The 25735-nt window shown below is 39.4% G+C and overlaps 1 protein-coding gene across 2 annotated transcripts; it reads right to left on the bottom strand.

Annotated features, from left to right (window-relative positions):
• Positions 1 to 4660: 4660 nt before the first annotated feature.
• xpc (xeroderma pigmentosum, complementation group C) lies at positions 4661 to 19499 on the bottom strand. 2 transcript variants are annotated; one of them, XM_036579100.1, is made up of 15 exons: positions 19159 to 19499; positions 18103 to 18167; positions 17141 to 17363; positions 15806 to 15917; positions 15428 to 15512; positions 15041 to 15198; positions 14777 to 14897; positions 14461 to 14550; positions 12657 to 13460; positions 10741 to 10901; positions 10241 to 10322; positions 8135 to 8266; positions 7865 to 8034; positions 7648 to 7741; positions 4661 to 5387 (listed from the first exon to the last, which is right to left on the bottom strand). In XM_036579100.1, exons 1-15 carry the CDS (start codon positions 19283 to 19285, stop codon positions 5070 to 5072), a joined length of 2742 nt encoding a protein of 913 aa, XP_036434993.1. In that variant the 5' UTR covers positions 19286 to 19499; the 3' UTR covers positions 4661 to 5069. The 2 variants fall into 2 exon arrangements, with proteins under 2 accessions (XP_036434993.1, XP_036434994.1); XM_036579101.1 differs by having other exon boundaries at positions 17141 to 17321.
• Positions 19500 to 25735: the final 6236 nt, after the last annotated feature.

Raw genomic sequence — 25735 nt, 5'->3', positions numbered from 1 at the left:
TGTCTCAATGATAACATCTCCAGCACCACCATACTGAGCACCGGTGCCCCCCAGGGCTGTGTGCTTAGTCCACTGCTGTTCACCCTGCTGACTAACGACTTTACTGCAAAGCACAGCTCAAACCACATCATCAAGTTCACTGATGACACAACTGTGGTGGGTGTGATCAGCAAGAACGATGAGTCAACATACAGAGAGGAGGTGCAGCAGCTAACAGACTGGTGCAGAACCAACAACCTGTCTCTGAATGTGGACAAAACTAAGGAGATGGTTGTTGACACCGAAGAGTACGAGGTGACCACCACCCGCTGAACATCACTGGCTCTGCGGTGGAAATCATCAGGAGCACCAAGTTCCTCAGTGTTCACATCACACACACCTGGTCCCTCAGCACCAACTCCATAGCCAAGAGAGCCCAGCAGCACCTCTATTTCCTGCAGAGACTGAAGAAATCTCATCTGCCCCCTCCCATCCTCACCATGTTCTACAGGGGGACTGTGGAGAGCATGTTGAGCAGCTGCATCATCGCCTGGTTTGGGAATTGCAATGCCTCTGGCCGCAAGACCCTACAGCAAATAGTGAGGACAGCTGAGAAGATCATCAGGGTCTCTCTCCCTCCATCATGGACATTTACACCACACTCTGCATCCGCAAAGCCACCAGCATTGTGGACGACCCCATCCACCCCTCATACAGACTTTTTTCACTGCTGCTGTCTGGCAGAAGGTACCATAGCATCCGTTCCATCACTGCCAGACTCTGCAACAGCTTTGTTCCGCAAGCAATCAGGTTTTTTAAACTCACAAGGGCTGAACTGAAACCCCCTCACACATACACACACAGCTCTTTTGATGCTCTCACTTGAACCTACTGCACTATCTAGAACATTGCTGCTAATACTGTATATTGCTGCTAATACTGTATTCTATTCAAGTACTGTATATTTCTACCTCAGTAACTGCTGTGCTCACGTATGTTATAATCTGGCTGCGCATACCTCCATATCACAGCATGTTAAATATCTCTGCACCTTATCCTCACTACCTCATGCTAGAAATGAATGCTGATTCGGCGCTGCACTGTCCTGTCTGTTTATTGTGTCTAATGTCTGTTTTATTTATTGTATGTATTGTATTGTTTCTAGTTTAATGTTTGCACACTTACATCTGCACACTTGCACTTTGTCTGTACTGTATTATTTTGTTCCATGTTGCACCATGGTCCTGGAGGATAATTCGCTCCACTGTGTGCTTGCACACAGGTGGAAAGACAGTAAAAGCCTCTTGACTTGACTTGTATCACACTTACTGTAGTAGTACACCCTCTGTAGTATCACAATAACTGCAGTAGTACAACTTCTGTAGTATCACACTAACTGCAGTAGTACACTTGCTGTAGAAGTACACTGTAGTATCACACTGTAGTAGTACACTGACTGTAGTATCACATTAATTGTTGTAGTACAGCTTCTGCAGTATCACACCAACTATAGTAGTACACCTACTGTAGTATCACATTAACTGTAGTAGAAGGGGAAGGGGGGCACAACCTAACACATTTTGTTTTTTATTTAATAATTTAAGCATTTATTTGAACATGATTAATACTTTTTATCCAAGCAACCTACACATCTCTGCTACAAATGAAAACATAAACTTTGTTTCCAGCACCTACCATTTATGCACAATTCAGCCAAAAGTACAGTGAGTGCAAACAAGGGCTAGTTGTAGCTAGTTGATGTTGTCGCAGGAAAGTAAACTCTTAATTCAATACAGTTTTTTGTTGTTTGTGTCAGATGAAGTTTTTCCAACTTCACTGCATACGAATATATTCATCAAAATACATACGATTAGTTAAAGGAGAACACAGCAAATTTAATTTTGACCACAAAGTAGAACTCTATAGTATGATTTATAGTATGTTTTTGATAAGTCAGTGAATAAAAAACATCCAAAAATTGACTGTTTTAAATTGATATGAGGAACATACAGACTTAAATGGCCCTAAAATTTCCTTGTGGAGATTTAGTTGTAAAACTGCATAACTCCACTGTGTGAGGCTGTACTATAGCCTGGCTAGCTTTTATTTTGAGTTATTTACATGCATCAATATGGGTCAGTATTACTGCCACAAAGAGGGTTATTAAAATACAACCCCATTTCCAAAAAAGTTGGGATGCTGTGCAAAATGTAAATAAAAACAGAATGCAATGATGTGCAAATCATTTAAATCCTATATTTCATTGAAAATAGTACAAAGATAACAAATCAAACGTTGAAACTGAGAAATTTTATTGTTTTTTGAAAAATATATGCCCATTTTGAATTTAGCACCAACATGTTCCAAAAAAAACAACAAAGAAGACCGTGAACTATTGAGCTGAAATCCTATGTTAAGCAAAAATAGAAAAACATTTCACTTTCAAAACTACAGTAATTGGTCTCCTCAGTTCCTAAATGCTTAAGAGTGTTGTTAAAAGAAGAGGTGATGAAACACAGTGGTAAACATGCCCCTGTCGCTTTTTTTGAACACGTTGCTGGCATTAAAATCAAATTTCTTAGTATTAACTTTTGATATGTTGATATTTTCAATTAAATATATGATTTGCACAGTGTCCCAATTTTTTGGAAACTGAGTTTCTCTTTGAGAATACCAATTTCAGTATTACATCTGCTTAAGTACACACTAACTGTAGTAGAATATTGGTAGTGCTTGGATGGTGTGCTGTGGGGTATTTAAGCTAATCAAGTTTCTATATAAAGCTTGCTGCATTTCATTTTTTTAGTGTACATATGGAGAAATGAAGATTCAGGATCAAAACTCAACTCAGTTACTTAACAACTGTTTATTAGCATTTGCCTTATATGTTCTACAAAAATATACTTTGATAGAAAACCATTTTGAAAATAATGAAAATCAGTCAGATCAGTCTTCTGCCTTTCATGTGTTAAAGAACATGAATCCTGAATGAACAAACAGATAATAAGCCTAAGACATTTTACTGCTGTGTGTCAATAAACATGTACAGAATCTTTTCTGATCATGTGCTGGCTATGCAAGTTAAGTGTGTCAAAAAATAATCATGTATACAGAGCAGTCACATAAAATAATCATGTATACAGAGCAGTCACGTAAAATAATCATGTATACAGAGCAGTCACGTAAAATAATCATGTATACAGAGCAGTCACGTAAAATAATCATGTATACAGTACAGGCACAAAATTCCCTCCATTCCCAGGTGACTATATTGCTCAGACAGACAGCGTCACTCCATTGGAATATGGATAAAGGGGAGAGTGTTTCAAACACAAGTCAAGTGCATAACCAATCAGACATACTATTACAATTTCACAATGAAACCTTACTGGCTGCAATCAGTGGACAGATGTTGATACCAGCTGGTGGCAGCAACTGAGCTTGGAGAACTTGTTTCTTTTCTATAGAAATCAGCGATACAGATCAATTCAGGTCAGTCCTACTCTTGTGCTCCCGTGGGACTGGCAACAAGCAAGCACTGAATTCTATTATTACAATATGACTAGCTGTCTACACTGCATGCTAAGCCTGAACCTCCTGACCCCTGCTGTCTGCCAGCACTGGGACAGTTCAGGGACAGCCCTGCCTAATCACTTCTGTATCATTCTTAGCCAGTCTCCTCTTAAATGTCCAAGGTCTCAAATGCTTTCTGATTCAGGCAAGTTTGCTGAAGTCCACACTGATCCAGTGTTCTGTATGACTGAATGGATGTTCTCCACTCAGTCACACTGTTCTACAGGGAGATTCACTCGAAAGAGGCCCCAAATGTTCTGTAATAACTCTCGCGAGAACTAAGAAATCTGAACGAAACAACGTGCAATGTGCTCCTCAGTATATGGAGCTTCTAACAATCTGGGATGCCCCTGTGTCAGAGCGATGAGGTATGCGCCGGGCAGCCGTTGCGATGTTTAACCTCCATTTGCAACTTCCAGGTTCATACCCCGTACCCCTTTATGTGTCTGGCAGAAAACGGATATCAATTCCAGCATTGCATGTAATGCAATCGATTACACATACGTCAAGGCATGTAGTGTATTTTTTTGGTTCAGATTGCTTCATCCTAACAGGAGTTACAACAGAATATTCGGGGCCTCTTTCAAGTGAATCTCCCTGTAGAATGTCCTCCACCCATTTACACTGTTCTAATATGTTCTCTCTCTATTCAAACTGGTTCATTTGGCTCATCAGTTCTTATTCTGGAACATTCCAAATCCAAATGCCAACATTAGAAAGTTGGTGGTTGTTGGAGATTGTTAGGTCAACATGCACTGGGTTTAAAAGAGAACTCTAAACTTTTTTTTCAAAATTTCTGCATAATAAAATAGTTAAGATGTAAACTAATTGTTTCTGGTGTTTTTTTGTGAAATGCTATTGTAGAGAAACTTACTGACATCTGAAGACTTTAATGCCTCTACAAGCTACACCACAGAAAATCATTACCAGAAACGGTTATGAATATGCTGGCTGAGAATTTGTTATGGTAGTTTTGAGAAGACATTTTGGCCTAAAATATAAATGTTTAAAATCCATTCATGGCAGAGAGGTACATGCAAGGTGTCATAAGGCAAAATAGTACCCAAAGAAAATCTACTTTTTCAGATTTACTACTATTTTACCATTATTAGCATTACATTAACTCAGTAGACACTGGTAGGTTCACTGGTCATTTTGGATGGTAAATAAAATATTCGCACTGTAGATTTCATGACCCCTGGTTCCCTACAACACTACTGTGAAGAAATTTGAGTTGGTAAGTTCCTCTACAATGCACCATTTTACAAAAAAGAAAACTTAGAATTACTTTGTTTACATCTCAAATTCAGTAAAAAATGGGTTCCCTTTAAGAACAAAGTTGCCTATTGTACCTTTAATTAATTAGGATAACTGAATAGGTAAGCCAAACTGAATGGATGAACTTGTTGCACAGATCTGCATGGACTACCTGCTTGTAAAGAAGAGCAAAACTTGTTTATTAAGTGGAAAATGCTGCATAAGCATTGATTTGAAATGTGGCACAGAGAGACACACGTTCACTTGCTTTTTTCAAAAGGGAAGAGATGTTTATCTTGGCCACGCCTCTCTCTTTTACTGATAGACTTCTTAGCTCCTCCCTCTTCCTGCTCCTCCTGTCTGTTTTGCGGCCATGATGCAGCCAGTGTGGGTGGGGCAGTGTGAGCTCCGCCTTCATCCTCCTCTCCGGATGATAATCCGGCCCCAACTTCGTCGCCCTGCCCCAACCCAGTGCCCTTTTCCAGGCCCTGTCGCCCATAACGACGCTGTAGCCTCTCTTTGATTAGAAGGCCTTTCACTAGCAGTGTCCAGTTCGACAAGGCTCGCTTCTCACGCTTCTGTAACAGACAAACAAACACAAACATTACAAAAATGACTCCTGGACAAACATTAAATAAACATTCTTCTTCCTTTCTTGCTGTCTTCCAATATGTTCCTATATGTTGTAATAAAATTTATATTCTAGTCAGGACCTCCGCTACCCAAGAACAGAGTTGCCTGCACAACACATCATGCATTTGCACTGTCAGCATCAAATTAGGATGAAGTAAGAAATGTGCTTCCATTCTAACTTGCCATTCCTTAGTTAGACAACATTAATCTTTTAAACAGTGAATCCTATATAGATTCCTTTGTGAGGACATTATAATACATCATGGGCTCCACTGGGCAAATGTGCATTTGTCAAAGTGGCACAATAAAATCAGAGGGTGCTTTGTGTTAGAGTAATCCATATGTCCTAATTCAGTCTTTGGGCACTTTACCCTTTAACTTTTATAAAGGATGTGTTTGTCAAACTTTTATGAAGGCACCCATACATTACAGAGTGAGGAAACTACTCTTTTATCACAAATCATTTAAACCAGACTCTCACCCACTCTCTCGCTCTTTCCCTCTCATGCACGCACATGCACTGGATGTGTACCTATATTCAGTAATAAGGTTCACCATGATACTCAGCATGCAAGGTACTGTTACTGTGGACACTGCATTTTAGCTGAACAAGCCCTGATTTGACCAGAGATTTTTTTAGATATGCAGAGTAGGTCTGGTTTCACTACGCTGTCACATTGTGAACTTATGCTTAATGTGATGTTTGTACAGATGGCTTAGTGTGTTACTGAACTGAGCTCACAACTCAGGGTAAAGCCGACAATGCTATCCTCTCACATTCTATGTGCTAGCTTGAGCATCTACAAAAAGTCTAGAGGAGACGAAAATGATGCCCATTAAGACGATCAACAAAACAGGTGTCTAGAAATGGAGACTGCTGTGTTATTATACACAGAGCCACGAGACAGGAATCCCCAAAATGTGTAACCAACACATGACAACACATTGTTATTAAAACATGACATTCAGAATGCTACAGGTATGTACATGAATATTTTTCTAAATAAAATACAGCAGGGGTTCCCAAACTGTTGTGTCAGCTGAACCCTTAACCGTAAAGCATTTGTCCTAAGTACCTTTTGAAATTTTTAACAGGCTAATTTTAAATGAAACAGGTATGCATGGCTAAGTTATATAATAAATCTATATTTTCAAAGAAGCTGGATCCAAAGTTGCTCTAAACATCAGACATTTCAGATAATTAAGATGTCTTGGCCACAAAGAATGCTCTAGCTAGCTACTTACTGTAATCTCCATGGTTACAATGTTGATCCCATGGCATGATTCATTCAGTAATTGAAGAGTTTCAATCCAAAATGCTGTGTATCCACTTTTCATATAAAAAGATTTAAATTAAAATAACAGCTGATGTATAATGTGAAACACTTTTTTCTCTGATAAAGGTGGTATTATTCATAATATTGCATTGATATTTTTGTATATGTAAAGCCCACACACACACACACACACACACACACATCTTCTAAACCGCTTATCCTTCTGGGTCACGGGGGGTGCTGGAGCCTATCCCAACAGTCACTGGGTGGAAGGCAGGATACACCCTGGACAGGACACCAGCCCATCGCAGGGCAGACAGACATATATATTCACATACACATTCACACCTAGGGGCAATTTAGTGTGTCCAATTAGCCTGACTGCATGTTTTTGGACTGTGGGAGGAAACCGGAGTACCCGGAGGAAACCCACACAGACACAGGGAGAACATGCAAACTCCACACAGAAAGGAATCGAACCCAGGCCCTTCTTGCTGTGAGGCGACAGCACTACCCACTGCGCCACTGTGCCGCCCAAGCCCACATATATCATGAAAAAAAAGAAAAATGATGAAAGTGGTCTTGTGTTTTAGAACAAAACTCTTCAACTACTGAATTGATCATTATTGAATGGAAATTTTGTTACATTTTGTACTTAAGGTCACCATAAAGTGTTACATTTTACATAGATTTTTTTTTAACTTGTAAAACATTTATTAAAAACATTTCCAACACAGTCTCACAAACCTCCAGGGGTTCTCAAATCCCTGGTTGGGAGCCCTGCACTACAGTGACAATGCTGCGTATACCTTAATAAAATGTTAGGTAATTATTATTAATTATTATTATTGTAATATTTATTTTTTTTATTGGCACGTGTCTAATGTCTAACACACATACACAGATACAAATGTGTGCACACACACACCTCTTGTTCCTTTTTCTGCTGTATCTCTTGCTCATTCTCCCAGCCAGCTTTCAGAATTTCTTGATGTTCCTCGCACACAATGTAGCCGTCAGTGCTGGAACACATTAATCGAGCACATTAGACAACACACTGCTGAGGAAAAGCTGTCTATTCACAGACGCTCTCTCAGACGTTGGCGCATTCATTTCTATTCATGCTCCGTCCTGCACACACTTACACAGCGTGAGCGTATCCTCCATGGTAATCAAAGCCCGTTACCGCAGCAGCACAGTCCAGGTTGAGTTTGCGAGCCACTCTGTGCAGGTTGGGCAGACGCAGGTGCACACATCCCACTGGTAACATACATGGTTTAAACATGTATACGTTTCCAAACTCGTTACGTGGAACCTGCACAAAGAACATAAGCATTACTAAAGATAACTCCCAGAATCAGATTTAATGAAAAAAAAACACATGTACAGGTATAGAGTCTCAAATTCACACTCACCCTGCCATCGATGGCTAGAGGAGGCTGGTACTCCTCAGTCTGCCAGTGGCCAAACAGGGCCAGGTCCTTGTAATCCTTCTGCTCAGACATCATCCTGGCTTTGCGTGAGCGGTTTGAAAAGCCCTTTACCATCTGAAACAACAGGGGGCACATACATAATTTCAGCCATGCAGGAGAGAGTGTATCTCAGTAGCTGGCAATTAATAGAAAAACAAAAATAAACTGAGACAAAGTGCAAAAACAATTTTTACAGAACTTCTCATACATGAATAACTGTTAGGTTAAATTAGGCATGCATGATCACAATCAGCAGATTTTTTGCTTTAAACATGCAATCTGCTATTGTTCAGTTTATTATTTTTATTTTGGCTTACTGGCTTCATATTATTTCATTACGCAACTGGTTTTTCATTTACAGTTCAGTTGCCAGTTCAGTCCATTAAAGAGCAAATATTGGGCCACATTCACCAATATCTTCCTACATTTTTTCTTAAATTTGTTCTTCAGAAAGGTCCTAAGAAAAAGTCTACTTCAGATTCGTGACATGCTCTTAAACCACAGAACTGCTCGCACCTTTGTGCTCTTGAGTGTGAGTAGATTCTGTTCCTACCTAAGAACAAATCACAAATAAGATAAACACTGGTGAAGATCAGAATCTCTATGAAAACTGTGTACTTTTGTTTTTTTTTAATTGTCTTCTTAAGAAAGGTTGGTGAATGTGGCCCAATTTACCTCAGTACGCAAAAGTTTGAACACACTAAACATGTTTTGTAGTTTTCGAAGGGAAAATAAATCAGCATCCTCTACAGGGAACAAATTTAAGTATGATGTTTAAGTGCACAAGTTCTATTTATTTGCATGTTGGAAAAAAATTAAACATAAAATGAGCCATAACTTTTGCATAGGCTGCATTTGATATTTTTTCTTTTTTCACAATATGTTAATTTATTCAAATAAACAAAAATTGTATATTAAAATGTGCAGAAGTGTGTACTCTGTAGAGGATGTGTGGATTTACTTTCACTTAAAAAAAATAAATAAATAAATTCAGCAAACCATGTAATGTGACTAGAGGCGTGTAAACTTTTGCCTATGACTGTATGTTGTGACTTTGGCAAATGTAAGTACTGAACATGTGCTGGTGTGTTTCATACATTCATTCAGCTCATATGCTTTAAGCTTCTGGTTTAAGAAATGCTAATAAAAACTGTCCAAAAAACCTAATCTGGCCATAAAGAAATTGAAAGTGGACATAAAATTTAACGCTTGGTGCATCACTAATATAAACTGCATAATCACATACAATAATAGCAGTTAAAAAGCTGTACAAGAATAAACAATAAAATCAACATTAAATCAACAAAAGAAATCAATCAATAAAAAAGGAAATAAGTCTTAAGGCCTATTTACCCCAGGCAGGATTTGTTCAGAAGAAAAAAATTGATGCAATTTTAAAGTGATACCTTCACAGCAAGTCTGATGCTTTAAAAAAAATGAATATAGGCACAAGGCAGAAGTAAAGAAAGACTCCTCAAGTACTAGCGACAATGAATTTATAATTTCTCTTTTAAGCGTTGCAGCTAAAAGAAACAAAAACTGGCAACAAACTTTTTTTCAAAAAAGCCTGGGCATGAACAGATTAGGATATACCTAAATAAAACAAAAGAAATTAGAGCAGAAATTAGAACAGTCACTGTACTAAAGCATTCACTGTTGCCTTTCAGCTATGATCCTCCACATATTTTCTTTGTGCTTTGCATGTATACTGTCTGCGTAGTCATAAAAGCTTTTAGGCTTATCCACAAACAAGATGAAATGTTCTGCTGCCACCATGATGCACATTCGCTTCTCCTGTAACAATGACAATGGAGCTCTTACTGATCAGCTGGACCTGTGACGCATCTGTACAATGCAGAAAATCAAGCTGGCTCCACTCAAAATTTTTTACACATGACTGTAGTATGTCAGTTTCAGACTCTATGTGAAAAGATAGCATTAACATGCCAGTGTTAGTTTTCAATACTTGACGTGCATTTGTTCCTCCATAAAAATCTGACTCTGTGAGAAAAGATCTTTAGAGACAGAAGAGTTCAAATTCCCTCCCACCTTGTAAGGCTCCTCCCCCAGCCGGACAGTGCGTGCTTCCTTTAGCCAGGTGTCCCTGGAATGCAGCGTGTGGACACAATCCCTAAACATACAACATATACACAAACCACAAAAAACAGCTTTTTACTGCAGAGTTTTCACACTGTAAGGTTCCTGTTGTTAGCTTAAATCTTCTTTAAGCTGACAAAATCTGAGAAGCATATCTTCACATAGGATTCTTAAATCCTTTTCAATAACACAAGTAGCTGCTAAAGAAAGCTACTAGTTTTCCTTCACAGATCAGGAAAACTTTTGGCCGGTGTGTTTACAGCTCAGAGCTTCATCCCTTGCTAAATTACTATAATAATTTTATCTGTGTTCACAAGATGGTAACCTGAAGAGAAAAGTTGACTGAGATAATTATGAGAAAGGTGCAGTGTGAAAAGATATAAAGTTTAAGGTAACAAGAGTGTTCTGAGTCTGTCAGCACTGGTGTGATTTCACTACAGACAACACTTTACCGTGAGTAGACAGCTTCTCCCCGGCAGTAGCCCAGGATGGCCGCAGTGCGGGGGTACAGGGCCTCGTATTTCAGCAGGTGTCTCTCCAGCGCATACAGAGGGTGGTTTTTGTACTCGGATATGGAGGTTGGCAGTGGCTTATCCAACAACTTATCTCGTAGCTGGGGTGGAGGAATGAGGGTGTGAAAGAGAGAGAGAGAGAGATGGAGTCATGTGAATGTGGAATGTATAATGCACTTATGACTTTTAGACTGGCTCTAATCAGTGTTCATTTAAGCTACACAATGTATGTTTTGGGGACCTCTCTGGTGGAAATGTGTAATTGCATGCTCAATATCAAGCTGGACCTTCTTTTTGAACCTGTGCTTGTGATGTTAATATATAAAGATGCATGACGTGGTCCAAAATCTCCTACAAAAACAGACCCGATACCTTGGACTTTTAAACTATTATTTCAGGCTTTACATGATGACTTGCAGCAGCGCACACATACCATATTTTAGCATGTTTTTGCTTCTCCTGACTCAGTAATACAGTGTCTTTTAATTTTAACAAAAAGAAATTACATATGTGACAATATCATTCAAAAGTTTTGAAACACGTGTCATATTAATAATTGCTATTATTTTATTAAATAATAATTTCCATGTGTAGATTGAAATGTTGTAAATTAGACAATAAAATTTTTGGATGTTTTATTCATTATTATATATATATTTTTGGAACAATTACAAAGTCTACATACATTCAATAATCGTTTTCTATTGCCTTAAAAGGGAATTCCACTTTTTCAAAAGTTTTGCATAATTACATGGTTAAGATGTAAACAAAGTCCTTTGTTGTGAAATGATCCTTTCTAGAGAAACTTATTGGGTCAGAATTATTCACAGTGGTGGTGACAAGAATCAGACAACTGAAATATTTACTTCCTCTAAAAGTTAACCCATGGAAAATGACTACACAAAATAGTAACATGTACACTGCTAGATGTCTGAGACATTGCTTTATGATAGTTTTAAGATGAGATTTTGGCCTAAAACATACTTTTAAAATCCATTCACAGCAGTGAAGTGCATGTAGAACTTTGTAAAGCAAAGAAAAACATTTTAAGAAGGATTTACTACTATTTTAGTATTATCAACATTGCATATAAAACTCACTGGTCATTATGGATTGTAAATAAAAAAAAAAACTTTTGCATTATAGACTCATAGGTTTCCTTCACCATTGCTGTAAAGAAAGTCCCATTTCACATCCAATATCCAATCCATACTTTGTTGATAATTTTGCAGAAATGTTCAAAAATTCCTTCTAGGTTGCCCACTTTTACATTGCATCACTGCTACTATGTTCATCATTCTGAATACATCTAAAATACAGTTTTTACACCTTCTTATAAATTATTTAAAAGCTATGAAGTTGTGCAGTACTAGTATCGTATTAGAACCTATTTATACAAGTATCTGCAACAAAACTGGTTTGGGATTTTATATTATTTTAATGGTAATTAAAAATATAAATAAATCATGTGCTAGTGTGTATGCATGTGAATGAGCAGCCACACCAAAACAGTCAAACACTGTTAACCAAATAGGCAGTGTGATTTGAGATCTGATAAAGACACACACAAAACGTGTGCACCTTTCTTTGCAAGTTTCTTCTGGCGCTTATACTGCAGGTATTACAGTGTGCTGGACTTTTGTCTTCTTGCTAGTCTGCACTTTTAGCAGTCCTACAAACTTTTATGGAAGAATCTGAAGGTACATTGAGCTCTGTTTTGGTTATCATCATTATTAACATTTACTTGATCTCACACACAAACATGAAAGGATGTTTGCATGACAGCAGTACAAATATTTTCACATAAAAAAAAATTCCAGTGTAAGTATATATGCATGTGAACATGTAGTCTTTACCTCTTTGTCCTCTTGTTGCTCTCGTTCAGAATCTGGACACTCGTAGAAATCTAAAGTCTCCTCCCACCACTCCGAGTCGATGCGTCGTCGCCGTGATGACGTAAGCCAGGTGGGGTCATACCTAGTGCTCAGGTCTTTTAGGTAGCCCTCACTGTCCACTCCCACGACGTATGTAATGGGCTGAGTGGCCTGCTTGGTGCAGAGCTGCGGTTTGCCCACTCCTTGATTAACATCAACACACACCCACCTCTTCGCCCCCTCAAGGTACACCTCTATCCACTCGTCATCTCCTTTTCCCTGCCTGCGCCTCCCTCGACGCTTTGTTTCCTCATGTTCTTCTTCTTCGAAGTCATCATCCTCCTCCTCTTCTTTCTTTGCACCCTTTTTGACCCCGCTTGACCGTCGCCGCGCCTTGCCTTTGTCCTTTCCTTTAGTCTTTGAACTCCTTTTTGACCTCTTACCTCCATCTTCTGAGTCATCACTCTCTTCCTCACTGGTCAGCTGAAACTCCTCTCCACCACTAGCTTCCTCCTCCTCACTGCTCTCTTCTTTGTATGACACTTTCGATGCAACACTCCTCCTTTTGGTGTTTTTTGGCCGTTGTCCCCCAGCTGCTTCTTTTTCTTTGTCTTCTTCTTCACTCTCATTCTTTTTCTGTCTCTTTCCTCCCTTCTGCCTCTTAGTCCCAGTGTTGGCACCGAATGATCGTTTGGACCCAGGAGACACTTTGGGTTTTTCTGGCTTTTCATCAGGTTCATCAGAACTGTCTTTAGCAGCAGGACTGGTGGAGCTTTGAGTTTTATTCTAAAACAGAAACACACGTTCAAGTAGATCATATATATTAATAAAAAGATAGAAGTTTCACCCGATTCTCATTAAGTACCAAACAGGCAGTGTCATTAGAGATCTGACATAGACAACACAGATAAAAACTGTAGTTAAAATAGAAAAAAAAAACTATAGTTACTATAGTCTGCTTGACGTTTTGTCTTTTTGATAGTCTGCACAATCAGCAGTCCTAAAAACCTTTTTTGGGCAATTTGTTGGTGCCTTGAGTCTCATTTTGGTTTTTATCATCATTATTAATACTTACTTGATCTCACACAGAAACATCAAAGGGTGTTTGTGGAACAGCACAAACATCCTGAACCTCAAATCTTATTTTTTTTAATGTTCTAGAATTTTAGCACTGATGCTTCATATGGTTATCAGCTGCCTCCATACAGCACTGTGCAAAAGACCACTTTCATTTATTTAATTTCCAGTCAAAATGGAACATTATTAATTTTTCAGGAGATATTTCTTATGAGATAACCAGTCACCATCAGATTAACACTGCTTAAAGCTTTCATTTTTGACAGATGTGAGAAAATCAAGCTCCACTCAAATCTGAAAAAAATTAACAGGTGTTTCTGCCCATCCTTCTACTGTGAGAAGACACCTCAACACTATGGCTCTGAAAGGATGTGTAGCTGTCAAGAAGCCATTACTGAAATAGTAAAAAAACAGAAGAAAATTTGCAAATCAAACAAAGCAGCAGCTGCCGTTCTCAGAACAATAAACTGGCGAGTCCTGAACTTTGGAGGTGTGGAAACATAAATAAAGTCTGCAGTGTTTCGGCCCCTGAGGAATGGAGCCTGACACATATGCTGCAGATCATCAACAAATCATCAGGATTGGCCTGGCTTAAATGTGTTGTGAAAATACACATCTGTTGTGGAGATACCAGACTAAAACCAGACTATTACTTTTTGTAAGTGAGAACTTAAGAAATCACAAAAATTACAAACCCACACAGATGTACCTTTTTAGTTGGTTGTTTGAATGGTACAGGCTGTAATGAGAGCACCAATCGACAGAATAGTTGCAGCGACCGTAGCATCAGCAGGAACAGCTACAGAGAAAAATGACATCATATGCATCACTTCATGCATCCATGTGAACATCATAACTGATGATATACATAACAACTGATGATATATTCAGAAAAGCATACTGTAATGCAATTTACCAAAAACATGACATCTCATCACATTGCCCACTTGTAATCCAGAGCAAGACTGCAGTTATTACACTTTTATAAACATGTCGCAGGCCAAAAAAGTTAAAATTTCACTCACATAGGTCATCTCTTCATGATCACGTGCTGACAGACTCCCCAAACGTCTCTCCAGCACCCCCCGCAGTTCCACACCCTTTTCTTCAGGAAGCTCAGGGTTTAGCGTAAACGTTGCTCTAAACCTGGGAACAGCCAGCCCAATTACACGCACACAGAGATCAAAGATATGTCAGACAAGATTAAAACATATGCAGAGCCATTAGACAAGATTAAATGCACAGCCACGCAATAAATGAACACAATTAAAGTGATTGATTATTCTCACCACTTCAAAAGGCCCTCAAGGAAACCTGTGTTGATACGTTCTGTAACAACACTGGTGAAGTGAGCGGGCAGTAAGGACAGTGCAATGGCCAACAGGTCAGGCTCACAGCAGAGGTGGTTCCGGAACAGCCCACCGGCCAATAAACACAGCAGGTGAACCTGAATGACAGGGAAATGACAGCAATATGATGAAATGCCAAGTCAAACCTGTTTTGATGACTTTGGCCAAAATGCCAGCTAATAATGCCAAACCATAAAGTCACATGCAGCAAAAATGCCAGTCAAACATTCCAGGAGTAGGTTATAGAGGACAGCGAGTACAAGAGTCAGAGCACAACTGTACATATAAAAAACGCCTGCATTCAGACACACAAACATACACACCCACCTTGTGTGTATCTTCCAGCAGCTCCTTGTTAAAGCGCTTCATCATTCGGCGCAGGTAAGTCTCAAATTCAGCTTTCCGCTTCTCCCTGGCAACAGTTACCATGGTGTCATGCTTTCCAGCTGTCATTCACTGATCCCTACTGATTCTATTGGCTGACAGTATGACAGGCAATGGCATCTGTCCAAGATATGTCACTTGGCATTTGAGTACGTTCAACTTTCAGTTATATTGTAACTTCAGGAAAAGTTTAGAAAGTTACATAATATATCAGAGCCAGATTCATAAAAACAGCAAAGCAATCACATTAATCTGAATAAGAGAGACGAGTCATTTATCAAGCCCCATCACATTCTATTAGTTTCACCCACACACACTCACTTCCTCTGTCTCTTGTGCATGGCCTCAGCTGTCTCGATCTCAATCTCTACTGGCTGAGATGGGACTGCAGGCTCTAGCTCAGTATCCACAGGTCCCAAGGGGCCGGCCAGTTCTGAGAAAATATGCAAAAAAAAATTCTTTTAAATCGTTTTTAGGCTTGTAACTCACAAGAATACTAAACATTTGTTCTCAAAAACTCTTTTTATGCATGTAACCTTAGGAATGTGTGCACTAAAGTAGGTAATATGGCAAAAATACAGTACTGTGCAAATGTCAGAGATTACCCATGTAATTTTCAATCAAAATGGCCATTCTGAACCATTTACTCATTTTTCAGGAGTGATTTCTAAGGAGATTAGATATAAGATAATGATCTGGCATAAGAAAGGGAAAGTCAAAAAAGAATAAATGAAAAAAAATCAAGTGTTTCCAACAAACTGTTAAAATGAATAGGGAAAAAAATGGAACTCCTAACAATCATGCAAAATCTGGTTAACCATCAAAATGGTCACCAAATGATAAGCCGTACTTAAAGGCTGTCAGGAAGCTGTTACTGGGAAAAACAAACAGACAAAAAGAACACATGCAAATCAAACAAAGAAGCTGCTAGTTATTTTTAGAACAATGGACTGACCACCCGAGTCCAAACCTCTTCATTACTGACTGCGTTTGGGATTACTTGGATCGTGAGATGCAGAAAATGGAACCAGCTTCTAAGACTCAACTTTGGAGGTATAGAACAATATTCCTGCAGATTTCTTTGAAAAATTGAAAGCAAATCTCCTGAAAAGAACAGACACACTTAATACTGAAAATGTAAAAATGTATTATCATATCTAGCTGCTGAGGTTTGTTGTGCTGTGTAATTTTCAGTTTTTTCTGCTTTTATCATGCTGAAAATGAACAATTTGTGCTTAATGGTCATTGAAATTAAATAAATGACTGTGGTCTCTAACTTTTGCACAGTACTATATACTATAAAGATATATACATTATCACAGTATACCATGTGCATCACAACATTTACTTTTTCAGAGGTTCGGAACAGAAAATAAGCCCTAGTAGTGCCGTATTTAATAAATAATGTGAAAAAGCCATGGGTACAGATTTTTTTTTATGTAATGTCTCACATACATTATGCACTGCATTAAATCCAATTAAACAAGACTAATTATGCTCACTTTGTATTGAAGCAGTTGCTCAGTGTTCTTTCTGTGGTGACGATATCCCAGATGTGCTCAGAAAAGCATAATGTGATGTAATTTATGAAAATAATGATAAAGTACCATCACAGTGCCCACCTCTAGTGTGTGCCGCACTCACACACACCCTCACCTTCCACTTCCTCCCACTCATCTTCATCACTCTCCTCACTCTCGCCATCCTCTTCTCCTTTCTCCACTTCTTTCTCTTCTTTCATCTTGTCGTTTGGTGTGGTGCACTCTGGAAATGTCACACCCACGTCCTCACGGGGATCACTCATGTCCTCAGGCTCTTCCTTCACTGGCTCTGTGACCTGGAAGTATTTACTCGTCAGCCCGTCCGAGGGCTCGTCTGCCTTTTTTAGGGATGCACGATCATATCGGAATCATATCGGTATTGACTGATAATTGCTTAAAAATAATTAGCGGCATCGGACAGATAAAGATTAAGCTGATTTAGATTAAGCTGATATTTCAAACTGGTATTTGATGACCTACTTATTGTACCCTGGAAGAGGTACATGTTTAGGTGAAGCTGGTCTATTGTGCTAAAATATCTACACTTTATTCATTTTACTGCATTTGAAACTTATTATTAGAAATAAATGTTACACTTCTCCACACTGCTAATCCAGCTAGATGTAGTCCCATTTTCAAATTTTTATAATGGTTTATGTATCGCCATCAGCAGATTCAGTTGTATGCAAAAGTTTGGGGGTCAAATTACATTGTTTTTTAAGTGAAAATAAGTGAACACATCCTCTACAAAGAAAATGCTTTTGCACATGTAAATGCACATCATATTGGGGAAAAACATAAAATGTGGCATGTGCAAAAGTTATGGCACATTTTATATTTTATGGTTGTTTTCAATATGTTAAACTTAGCAAATAAATAAAAACTGCACAAAAAATAGCAGAAAAATGCCATATATTAGTTTGTACCCTGTAGAGGATGTGTTGACTTCTTTTCACTTAGAAAATCAAGAAAACATGTAACTTGACCAATGCTCTAACTTTTGCATTTACCTGTATGTACACATAAAATATCAGATATTGACATCAGCCAACATTTACTATATCGGTGGACCCCTACCTTTTTTGATGCTCGGCCTCTGGGCTTTGAGCTCTTGGTGACATTTTTGGCTCCAGTGCTGTTTCCTGATGAAAAAACAATGAATATCAGAAATAAAAATGTAAAAATAAATTTGCCATTTATGCCAGGCTGCTGAACCCAACACACAAACATATACAAACACACTTTTTCCCCAGCTTCAGCATGACAGCCAGTAGAATGCACTGTCTGTATACGTCAATATACTGCCATATCACTGTTACATCCTATACCTTAAAAAAGAAATAGATGCTCGTAGACAAACACTATGGCACAATTTTAAGATTAATGGGATTAATGAAGCCATCAATCAATCCCAATCCATGGCATGTCAAGAAATAACATATTCCTATGGACAAAACTGACCACAAAAAGTACCAGACTGAGTTACAACTCCATTGGAAATGCACAGGGATTATTGTGACCCCTTTATGAAGATTTTGGGTAGTGATGCAATAATGTTATTTTTTCAGGACCTATGATCAAGAAATATGGAAATGATATTTATGAGGGTCACTAACAAGACTTTTGAGCAATACGTGGAATATGCAGTAGTTTTTTTTTTTCTCTCTCTCAAAAATCCCACTCTATTTGGTCAATTAGGACCCCCTCCTACCTCTGCTACTGAGTTGTGTTGGCAGGAGGTGCACCAGTTATTGACAAAACAAATGCACAAGAGCAGCCATGCAAAGTTCCCCAGCTGCAACCTGCAACTGCAACTGCACTGCACCCTCCTCCTCCACTCACACAACACCATAAAACATTATCTAACTACAGGCCATTCACATTCACTACCACACGACCAATCCCAATATATTTATATGACTTTATATGACTAGCATATAGCAAGTTCTAGTCATAATGCACTTATTATCAGCGCCATACTAGCAGAATCTCAGCTAATAGTCAACACAGTAAACACTGCAGTGAAAGTGAGGCATATAAGCTAAGTTAGCTAACTACAGTTTGCTACAGCTAGTATATTATAAACACACTCGTGTTTGGTGTTGAAGTTCTGGAGTAGCAGCTACTGTCTACCTTTGGTCTTCGGCGTTTTGGGAGCTTTGGGAGCTTTTGGAGCTTTGCTCTTCTTCGCAACCTGCTTCAGTTTCTTTGTTGTGTCCTTTTCAGTGGCAACACCTGCTATCTTTTTATGTTTAGCCATAATGCCGACGCGCAGTCCGTTTCAGTTTCGCACTGTACAGAGTTCAGCAGTCCGGTGTATTTGGAGAGAAGGCCTTAGGGACACTACACGTGGAGCTACTTATGTAAACCCATTCACACATCGCAGTTACTCAACACGGCACCCTCCATCCTTTCATAACACAGAAAAAGCGCCGCAGCTCTGGAGCTGAGGTCTCTGCAGACGTCACATCCACTTCCTACCAACAAATGCTACTAGCAGACTGGAAGCTGCTCCGCCCGCTAGAGGGCAGTGTTGCGCCAAGTTAATACAAAAATGTCTGGGAACCCAGAGATCCGCACAGTTTCAGGTGTTTTCTGTCCTCAGTGCACCTCATCCCGCTCATGAGGAGTTTGATAAATACTTGATAGATTAGGAGTGTCGAGTCAGAGAATCATGGGTCTCAGGACTGGAGGTGAAAACCACAGGATCTACTTCAGTGACCTGCCCTGCACATTTTAGTGTTTTTCCAGTTCTAACACACCCATTTCAACACAAGGATGGTTTTCAAATGAGCCCCTCCAACGAAAAAACACGTTAACCATTTCCAGCTATTTTGTTTTCTATTTTATTTTGTACACATGCTTTATTAAATTTTAATGACTTCTTTTGCATTTCAGTTTATTTTAAATACAGGACATTAAACAATGCCAAATCATGCTTATATGTTTTTTTACTAAAAATGTCATGTACTATTTTTGTTGCAAGGGCTCAATCAATATGTGCAGACCTGTGGTGCTCTAAGACAAGGGTTGTGATCCACTGGCCAATAACACAGATTCCTAACCCTGGTCTTGGGCCGCATCTGAACAGTTGAATGAAGCTTCTCTTACTGTCTGCTTTCTTTGATTTTGACTGATCTGTATCTGGCACTGATCTGGCAGAGCTGACTAACACAAAGATCCGCTTGGGATATCAGGCAAAATCAAGGAAAGCAGGTGTAGACTGCCCTTTACTCTGCACTTTCTCTTTCTTGCACTTTCCCCATTCCCAATACACAAATCAGCTAATTTATTATTTATTATTATTATTATTTATTTATCACTGATTTAGCACATTAAAGTCAGTCTTTTGGTCACATTGGACTGTTAATTTTTAACCAAACAATTTAATCCCCAAGTCAAGTATTCCAATAACATGTAATCGAATACTGTAGACTATTAGATGTTCATCCAATGTATAACTACACAAAATGTCATCACTTTAGACCCACTTTTCCAACCCTGATCCTGGAGGATCCACCTGCCCGCCATTCATGCTTTTGTGATTTCCTGCTGTAACACACCCACTTCAACTCAGGAAGGGCTTATAAATTAGCTAATATGTTCAATTAGGTGTGTTGGAAACAGGCAAAACACTAAAACACAAGCAGTAATCCAGGACTTGAGTTGGGAACCACTGCTTTAGACCAACCAGAACAAAAACTTTTTTTCTATTGTGCTAAATGTAGTTGTTGGCCATGAATGAGTTAATCTGAATAAAAGATACCAGAATTGAAGCTCTATTTGCACTGCAGTCAGTTTATTAAGGTCCTGATCTTTAGCTGATGAATGCAGGTAAACTACAGGACTTTAAAGTGTGATATGACTAGGGCTGTTAGGTATTCCAGCATGAGTTTTGGGGAGCTTTGGGGAGAGTAGCACATTGGTATCTTTATGTCCATGAAGACATTTTAACCCTGTTTCTGTTGGTTGGATGTATGCAAAAGTTTGAACACCACAGTCAAATTACATGTTTTGTTCATTTTCATTTGTGAAAATATGTTAACACATCCTTTATAGGGAAAAAAAATAAATATGACTTTATATGACTAGCATATAGCAAGTTCTAGTCATAATGCACTTATTATCAGCGCCATACTAGCAGAAGTAGTCAACACAGTAAACACTGCAGTGAAAGTGAGGCATATAAGCTAAGTTAGCTAACTACAGTTTGCTACAGCTAGTATATTATAAACACACTCGTGTTTGGTGTTGAAGTTATGGCATTTTTCCTGCAAATATTAAGCACAATTTCTATTTCTTTGCTGATATTTGGGGAAAAAACATACTAGTATACTGCCATCATTTTGTACAGGCCACATTTTATGTTTTATGTATTTTGTCAATATGATAAAAACAGCAAATAAACAGTGATTATGCAGTAAAATATGTAGAAGTGCGCTCTCTGTAGAGGATGTGTTCTTATTTTGCATTAGAAAATCAACAAAACATGTAATTTGACCAGGGGTGTCTTTTGCATATGACTGTATTTAGGTAGGTCTCAGGTATTTAGGTAGATGCCAGTAGTTTGAACAATGTTGAAGAATCTGAAAAGTACTGATTTTTCATGTTGATTAATAGTCTTTTTTTTAATACATCATGTCCACCTCAACTACTTGAGGTCTTTTTGAACCAAAATGCAGCTGCTTAAGACAGCATTTTTTTAAATAAACAGTTGCTACCACAGCATAACCATGAATGCATTTTCTAAATGATGAACATCATGATGACTCAGGAAGAGCTTATCCAGCTTCTTGAAATGATTAAATCTATCATGGCACTGATTTATAGCCCTGTAGTGCAGCTGACAGAGTGAAATTCAAAGTGTAGTTTATTTTCTGACATATTGGTAGATGTGTGTGGTGTGTGTGCCTTGAAAAGTCAAGTGTTAAACACTGAATATACTGTTGAAAAGAATGAGAGAGAGAGAGAGAGAGAGAGAGAGAGAGAGAGAGAGAGAGAGGGAGAGGGAGAAAGAGAGAGGGAAGGACAGTGAGACAGAGAGGGATAATCACATCAGAGAGCATCCACATAACTTCATTTATTTAAAGTTTCAGGCATTGATTATTACTTTCATGACTTAATTAATATGTAAATGCAAGTTTTAACACCTTACATACACCTGTTCTTGGCTCAGGTCATCAAACCGAATTATAGTTGATCAAGCACTGCAATGGCTTCACATGAAATGGGTATAAGGCCTACATGTTACTAAATTTACTACAAAGGACTGGAAGACTGAACAGACCTGTTTGTGTTCTTTTAGATTACTTAGATGTTTTTTAAATATGAATATTTGTGTTGTTCCAGATTTGAGTAGCATTTTACTGCAAATGCATTTAGCTGAACAGTGTCCATTTGAATGCACAGGTTGTGTGACTGTAATATGAATATTTGTCACTGCATGGTAAATGGAGAGAACACTAAGTTCCAATATACCACCAGTATGAAAAACATAATCCCTTTTTGCAGCTGTGAAGGCATGCAACAGATCAGAGCTATGTAGAATAGGCAGATGTTAATACGTAGAATAAAAAGCAGAATAAGTAGGTTCTGTCCTGCTGACATGCACATTCATAATGATAATTCTGTATTCAAATCTCCATTATTTTGATACTAAGCTTACACGGAAATCACAAAATCAGGCCAAGTGATGGTAAAATCATCAGGCCTTTGCTGTGGCATGTATAATATACTGAATATGAATGATATGAAAGAATTGATAGACCAGTGTAATTTGTTTTCATGGCATTCAGCACCGTCTGCTTTTAGGCCTGAAGGAAGGTTTGGCCAGGAATCCACCCAGAGTTTCTCCATCTCCATCCTTATAAACCTTGCAATTTCACCATCCTTTGTCAAATGTATTTTGTACCAGGTGTGGTATATACTTGGGACCTGTTTGATAATGTTGATCAAACTATATAGCTTGAAGGGGAGACGCAACAGGTTTTATCTGCTTCCAAGAGGTGTGTCTGTCCCAGATGGGTGGTACTGGACACAGAGAATTGGTTACAAAGTCAGAAAGAAAAGCATTAAAAATCAGTAAAAGTAGCATTTATTTTTCAATCTACTAAATAAATACCATACATATAAGCCACACTCAAGTGTATCAGAACAACACATTGATAGCCCCTGGTGCTGAAATAGAACATGTAAAGCACCACAGGAATGCTTGGGTGACTTGTCCCTGTTCAGTAGCATAAAGAACAACATAAAAGCCTCTGTGTGTTATCAAATGACAGTTTATTATTTATTAATTTCATGCAGTCAAAAAGTCCATGGCGTATAGTAGTTGCTCTGAAATAGCTCATCTAAAGATGCCAGTGGGTGAATGAATATCATAAGCTATGTGCAAATAAAAACGCCTTTAGAAATGCATGATTGTGGCTTTAAAGCTCAGAGTGATGGCTCTCTGCCGGTGTTAAACTGGCTCTCACAGACATGAATCAGCTCACTGCAGGCCCGCTTTAATGAGCACAAGGCTGCACCTTTACTCATTAAAGTTCAGCAACTGAGGTCTATTAGAGTTATGTGTGTACGTGTGTGTGTCTGTGTGTGTGTGTGTGTGTGTGTGTGTGTGTGTGTGTGTGTGTGTACCTGGTGCCGTCGATGCAAATGAACAGCTGTCTTTGCGCCGCTCCGCAGCAGATGTCCAGCTCGGAAGAGAGAGAGTGCGCGTGCGCATATGTGTGTGTGTGTTCATATTACTTCAGAGAGCTGTCTGTAAACTCGATTGGCAGCACAGTTTCAAACAGTCTCCCTGCAGCAAGTAGGGCTCGCTGGGCATCTGTGCCCGGATCCGTGCCAGCACAAGTATGCGTGTGCCAGCACAAAGATGTGTGTTTTTGTGTGTGTGCCTTATAGTTGACAGGTGAGGACAGTTGTTTGGCACCCCTTTCGCCACTGCCCTCCACTATGACGGTCCCCATGACGACGCAGGCCCCCAGCCCTGCATGGCTTCCATCCCTATATGAAACTCACAACAGTCAGATAGGAATAAAAAGCCATACAGGACAGCAGGCAGAGCAGGCAGGACAAAAGAGAGCAGCTGCACATGAAGTTTAGGCCACTCTAGTATGTCTTCATAAACCTGGCTAAGTGGTTAGTTCAGTCTAGGCTAGCTAGTTTAGACAAACCTAGCAATAAAGGTTAAGCTAGTTTGTTCTGGTCGACCTAGTCTTGATACACCAAGCAAAGAGGTCAGGCTGGTTTGGTCTGGTATTGCTCATCTTGGTAAGCCTGGTTAAGAGGTTTGACTAGTTTATTCCAGTCTAGCTTGTCTTGGAAAACCTGATTAAGAGGATAATTTATTCTAATTCAGCTTACCTTAACAGACTCGGCTAAAAGGTTAGGACAATTTATTCTAGTCCAGCTAGTCTTGATGATCTCAGCTAAAAGGTTAGGCTAATTTATTCTAGTCCAACTAGCCTTGCTGAACTCAGCTACGACGTTAGGCTAAATTATTCTAGTCCAGCCAGTCTTGGTAAACCTGGTAGACTAGTAGAGGATAGACTAGTTTATTCGGTATAGCTAGTCTTAATAAACTTGGTTAAGAGGTTTGGCTAGTTTATTCTAGTCCAGCCTAGCCTTGAAAAACTAACAGGTTAAGCTTAATTCTGGTGTAGCTAGTCTCGATAAACCTGGCTAAAATGGTCTGGTCTTATTAAACATGATCATTATTCCATGGTGAAGCTGAAAACTAGTGACAAGGCCAGCCCTCCATTTCTGTATTTATTCCGTCTGCTACATGGTTAGTACAGCCTTTAAAACCCAGCCTTAATAAACCCCACCCCAAACTTCACATCTGGATGGTCATTTCCAAGTGGATGGTCATTTCACAGGAGTGCACGTTAAATTGAATGAAGGAGCCAGTGCCACGTTTCTACGCATTTCTTAATCGATCTGCTGGAAGAAAACACCCCCACTCGCACTTGTTCCCCTGCAGTGTGGCTCTCAGTCCAGGCCATAGTCATTAACCTGGCGAGGCAGCGTTCTAGCGCTCCTGGCGGAGCGGCTCGGTACTGCAGCGGCGCCGTAGTCCACATGGACAGAGATGGTCAGGACGATCTCACCTGCTTTTCCCCCGCCATACTCACCACCGCCACCACCACCACCACCAAGGGTGATCCGACCGCTGCTCTAGACACGAATAACGTCCCGCATCCGCGTCTAAAAACTCTGCACCAGCCAAAGGGCATCAAACGGGGGATCTGATGATAAAAGCCACACACACACACACACACACACACACACACATACAGCGGTTAAAACGTGAATACAGATAACACACATTGTAATGTAAAAGCTATACGCGTCATTCCTGCACCATGTAACGGAGCGAGCGGCTTCATTGCGCGTGCAGACGGTCGGGAAGCACCTGTTGTCCGCCGTTAGCTGATCCTGCGAGCTTGAACCGGCGCCGTCTGTTGTCCGGTGCGTCTCGCCGGTCCGTCCGGCGCAACAGGAGGCAAGAAAGGCACGAGGGAAACGGGAAAAAAGGTGGTTTTGGAAGGACAGCACTGTACCTGGTGAGGTTAAACCATAGCCTGTTTCCTGTGGAGCTGGAGCAGGTGAAAAAAACACTTGCAGCGCGCGAAAGGCGCCCGTGCCGCTGCTAGAGTCACAAAAATCTCCAAACTGCGCAACGTCGCTGTTCAAACGCCGGGACCGG

This window comes from Colossoma macropomum, unplaced genomic scaffold (assembly GCF_904425465.1).
Source record: "Colossoma macropomum unplaced genomic scaffold, Colossoma_macropomum, whole genome shotgun sequence".
NCBI lineage: Eukaryota > Metazoa > Chordata > Actinopteri > Characiformes > Serrasalmidae > Colossoma > Colossoma macropomum.
This window is presented reverse-complemented; position numbering and strand designations above follow the sequence as displayed.